General features: G+C 40.2%; 1 protein-coding gene across 1 annotated transcript; it reads right to left on the reverse strand.

Moving 5' to 3' along the window:
- Positions 1-1,454: 1,454 nt before the first annotated feature.
- LOC112431881 (myelin-oligodendrocyte glycoprotein) lies at positions 1,455-4,313 on the reverse strand. The gene is made up of 3 exons (XM_076885651.1): positions 4,030-4,313; positions 2,499-2,861; positions 1,455-2,260 (listed from the first exon to the last, which is right to left on the reverse strand). The coding sequence occupies exons 1-3, from the start codon at positions 4,097-4,099 to the stop codon at positions 2,124-2,126; spliced, it is 570 nt and encodes a 189-aa protein (XP_076741766.1). The 5' UTR covers positions 4,100-4,313; the 3' UTR covers positions 1,455-2,123.
- Between the last annotated feature and the right edge of the window lie 530 nt (positions 4,314-4,843).

The raw sequence follows: 4,843 nt of genomic DNA on the forward strand, positions 1-4,843 counted from the left end.
GATGGCCCAGGATGTGAGTGGGCGTTAAGGCGTCTGGGAAGGGATCTCAACCTTAGACCTTGACCTTAGAACTGAAGAAGCTTCTCGGATGAGAGGTGAAACGTCTTCAAGTAACTTAAAGAAGTCCAGACGCCTTTCTTTGCAAGCTCCTTTGACTACGATGACCTGGATGACTGAGAACCTTCATAGACATTCTGACACTTAAAAGTGTTCTGTGTTGTGTGGAGAGCAACATATTGATGATTTAGTGTGACAACACTGCCACCATGAGGAAAAAGTGATAAATTACAATTAAAATTACAATTCAGGGTTTGTTTTTTGTTTTGTTTTTTTGCTCTTATGCAATTTTGTCAGAGGTAGATGCTTGGCACCATTTTTTGGCAACATTTTTGTTTAAGTTTGGTGTGAGGTCTTGTGTTGTGGAGATTATCAGGATGGTCCACAGGTGTTCATCAGTGAGACAACTCCTGTGTGCTGTTTTGTTAACCTTCATCACTGAAAACAGCTTCTCACACAGATATGTGCTACCAAACATACACAAGGTTCAAACTGCGTGTAGAGCTGCGGCGATCGTGGCTCAAGAGTTGGGTGTTTGCCTTGTAATCGGAAGGTTTCCGGTTCGAGCCCCGGCTTGGACAGTCTCGGTTGTTGTGTCCTTGGGCAAGACACTTCACCCGTTGTCTACTGGTGGTGGCACTGCATTATGGGATCTGTTGTTTGTGTGTTATTAGCGTGTCATATCACCATGCATAACAACCATAATAAATCTATATAAATTGATCTTGTGGGCCGAATATAAATGTACGTCGGGCCAGATGTGGCCCGCGGGCCTTCAGTTAGACACATATGAGTTAAAGAGTGTCTAGATTATTTTACTATGTATCAGAATCTAGCTGAGACAGAAATCTGCATCAGCTGCTCCAGAAATAAAAAAAGAACGGTTACAGCCACAAAAAACACATGAACAGACTGAATCAACACAACAATAGAGTCCTAGTTTTTTTTTTATGTTTTTTATTAGCAAAAACAGATTCAAAAAGAGTAAAATAAAACATTACAAATGTAACAAGTTCTTGAAATATTTAAACTGAAATAACACCCAGAAAACAAACAACCATGGAATGAAAAGTTCAATAAAGCTTCACAGATCAGAGGAAACATCTGCCTAATATATAAACATTCATAGATTTGGTTTCATGACACTGTCAAAATTACTGTTACTGTCTGTGATCTCCACATGAGGATGAGTCTGTGTGGTTCAAACCTCTCAGAATGAGTTTGATCTCACAGATAACTGAACCTGAAGATGAAACAAACACACTCACTCGTTCTGATGCTGCAACATTCTGAGCTCATGAATACTGATGAGAACCAAACTATGAAAAAGTAATTTGCGCTTCCACAGAAATGTAAATATGCACAGCTAAGCTCACAAACACAAATCTGACATTCACTTTTCTCTACAAACTAATTTAGCTGCCTCAGACCAAACGTACAATCAAATGATGAAAACCTGTGTGTGTTTGAAACATTTAACATTATCAAAACTGAACATGACTACTAATTATAATAATATACAATCGTCCAATACATCAGAAGCCAAACATCCTCAGTGCTGGAAATATATACATAACAATGTATGTTGTTAACAATGCTAACAGTAACAGTGTCGGCTTTAGTAATTATTTCAACATTATGCAGCATCTACTGTAAACGTGTTTACTACTGCAGGCTGTTGATTAAAATGTCTTTGATCCTTCTTGGATCACTTTGGGTCTAATTTCTCCCTCAGATGCTTGAGAATATTTTTTTTAATTCTTAAATTGGATTTTCAAATTACAGTTAAAATAACCTGCAATTTAAATAATTGCAGTTTCCCATTTTCAGTTGATAAATGTGCTGCACCTTGTTCTCCACCTTTTTCTTCTTCTTTTTGATTATCTGTTATTTTTTCTTACTTGAGGAAAAATTAGCTTTTTCTTTAACATTGTCTCTGCTGTGAAATCTTTTTGGAATGAAGCAGCTCTTCTGGTTTTCTACATGATGTGATTGTTTTAGTTTCTGAAAGCAGGCCTCTGCTTTGTGCCTTAGTGATACAGGCGACTCTTACATCTTCAAACATGCTACAGTTCAACAGGAGGCCGGTATGAATCCTGACTCTGCTGTTGTTTACGTTTTCTGTAGCACACAAAACCAACAACAGCAGCAACAAGAAGCACAGCAGCAACACTCAGACCGACGATCAGTCCAACAGGTCCTCCTGCAGGTGAGAAACAGGTGTGAGGTGTCAGCTGTCAGGTAGGTGATGAGTGAAGAACAGAACAGAATCCATTTCCTCTTCAAACTGCTGTCAGACATTATCTACTGCACTCTGATCACATCACTCAGACCAGCTGCTTTCTACAAAGTCTCATCAACAACATCTTTAGAAACAAACATCAACAACCAGGAAGCAGCTTCACCTCTGATCACACACACACTCAACTCTACTCACTCACCTGGAGGATCAACTTTCAGGGTGATGATGCTGATGGGGTCACCATCCAGATTTGCTCTTTTCCTCACGTTTCCTCTCGTGAAGACACGACACTCGTATGTTCCAGCATCATTAATCGTCACATTGTTCAGAATCAGAGACACGTCTCCATCCTTCATCTGTCTGTCCTGCAGATCCACCCGGTTCTTAAAAGATGGATGCTGGTTTTCTAGGTCGAACCGCTGATCCCGGTACAAAAGCACATAATCTGACTCCATGCCAGATCTGCTCCACTCTACACCGATGATGCTGTTATTATTGTTTGGAGCTCGGCATGGTAGAGTGATGTTCTTCTGTCCAGGCTGAGCTGTGATAATTTTCTGGCCTGACAGAAGAAACAAGACAGAGCAGAGAGGTGAAAGGTCGAAGTACAATCGTCGCTTAGCTATGCTGTAATAGAGGCTGCTGATGCTCCATGATGCATTGAGTATTCCTTCTTCTCACACTCACTTTGTTTTACTACACCTCTCTGCATTTAATCTTTAATGATTAATTAATCTCTTAAGATCTCTTCCACAGCATGTCTTTGTACTATCCTCCTCCACTCACCTCCTACCGGTCGTAGCAGATGGCCGCACCTCCCTGAGCCTTTTCTCTGTATGTATTATTGTACAGTCTACCTTACAATATAAAGCACCTTGAGGTGACAGTTGTTTTGATTTTCATATAAATAAAATGGAATTGAACTAAATTGAATACAGCAGCCATTCAAAGTGAGACACACTCACTGCTTGTAATATACTATAAAATAATTCAGATGAATGTAAGAAGCAGTGTAATATAAACATTTATACATGTGCTGATAATAAGTGAACATAATCTGTGAGAGAAAGCAGCCTCTCATTATAAGACACTGTGAGTCTCTGCATGCTGCCTTTATGGAGCTACAGCTGTTTGTATACACTGAACAAAAAGCTTTGTAGCTGCGTACAGGGCTGGATGTAATGAAATGTTCTTAGGGTGGCAAAATCAAAGCCATTTCTTTACACATATCGCATGTGTGTAACATTGTGTAATGTGCCTTACAATGTAAACAATGATTCTGACATTTCTTTGTACAACCATTTAAAACTTAGGGGCAGATCTGCAGAGGTGGCATAGAGAGGCATGTGCCAGCCTAATATAATCTGTTGCCACACCTTAACAAACAACAATGTCATATATAAAACTACTGTGGCACTAGAGGTGACTAGAGATCATTTTAGGGTGGAGCATGCCACTCCATGCCACCTCTGTAGATCGGCCTCTGGCTGTATACTGACTCCTGAAACTACAACACATCACACTGACACACACACTACACTTCTTTGTCTCTGTGCTGGAAACAGCATCGCTGACCAAGCGGGTAAATCCACAGACACCAACAGGCCTCGTGATGCCGTCACACACGCAGACGCTCAGAAACTAAATGTTTGGGAAGTACCAGGTAAACCAGACTGATGTTTATTCCTCTTTATCTCAGAGGGAAACACCGTTTGGTTTATAAACCTCACCTGCAGAGACAAACACGAAGACACCGAGAATCAGCAAAGTCGAGCAGAGCGACGCAGTTACGGGAAACATTTCCGTGTTTTTGTTTCTGCTGATCTGACTCTTAGTTTGTTCTAAAAGTCTGAGTCTGTTGGTATTTTCAGTGAATAACAAAACTAGAGTTTTAAAACTGACTACATGAGGTTAACTTTGAGGTTTAAATAAAGCTGAAACATTTGTTTTTCAGCCACTCGTTCAAACGCCACACTTTTGATATCTTAAGGAAGTCGCGTTAAAGTGACGTCTGTTACGCTGCGCTGTAGGACGACCATGAATAAGTGCGTCATGACTAAGGCCGTCAAATGTAGATATCAACGTGAAAATCAGGTTAATTCTCTTTTCACAGACAAACACTGTTTGTTTTCTAACAGTTAAATTTCACCTACATTCACAAACACAAAGACACCAACAAACAAACAAGCTTTAGTGATACAGGCTTCTCTTACCCAGCATCACCACGTAAGAAGCTCTGAGACATTTCTAACCTGCTGCTTTTTACTGGGAGGCTGGAATAAATCCTGACTCTGTCTCTTATGTTTACTGTAGATCAAAAAACCAGCAAGAAGCTTTCAGACCAACGTTCAGTCCAACAGATGATGCAGGTGAGAAACAGGTGTGAGGTGTCAGGTAGGTGATGAGTGAAGAACAGAACAGAATCCATTTCCTGCAGCTGTTTGTACACACTGAACTAAAAGCTTTGTATACAGGGCCGGATGTAATGAAATGTTCTTAGGCTGGCAAAATCAAAGGTATTTCTTTAAAAATATGCAGCTGTTG

This window comes from Maylandia zebra, linkage group LG7 (assembly GCF_041146795.1).
Source record: "Maylandia zebra isolate NMK-2024a linkage group LG7, Mzebra_GT3a, whole genome shotgun sequence".
NCBI classification, from domain to species: Eukaryota; Metazoa; Chordata; class Actinopteri; order Cichliformes; family Cichlidae; genus Maylandia; species Maylandia zebra.

What these genes read in the sequence shown, in the direction of transcription:
- LOC112431881 (XM_076885651.1), bottom strand. Translation starts at nt 4,099, where the DNA reads ATGTTTCCCGTAACTGCGTCGCTCTGCTCGACTTTGCTGATTCTCGGT. An exon ending in CTTCGTGTTTGTCTCTGCAG is followed by an intron (nt 2,862 to 4,029) that starts GTGAGGTTTATA and finishes TTCTTCTGTCAG; the next exon opens with GCCAGAAAATTATCACAGCT. An exon ending in CCTGAAAGTTGATCCTCCAG is followed by an intron (nt 2,261 to 2,498) that starts GTGAGTGAGTAG and finishes TCTCACCTGCAG; the next exon opens with GAGGACCTGTTGGACTGATC.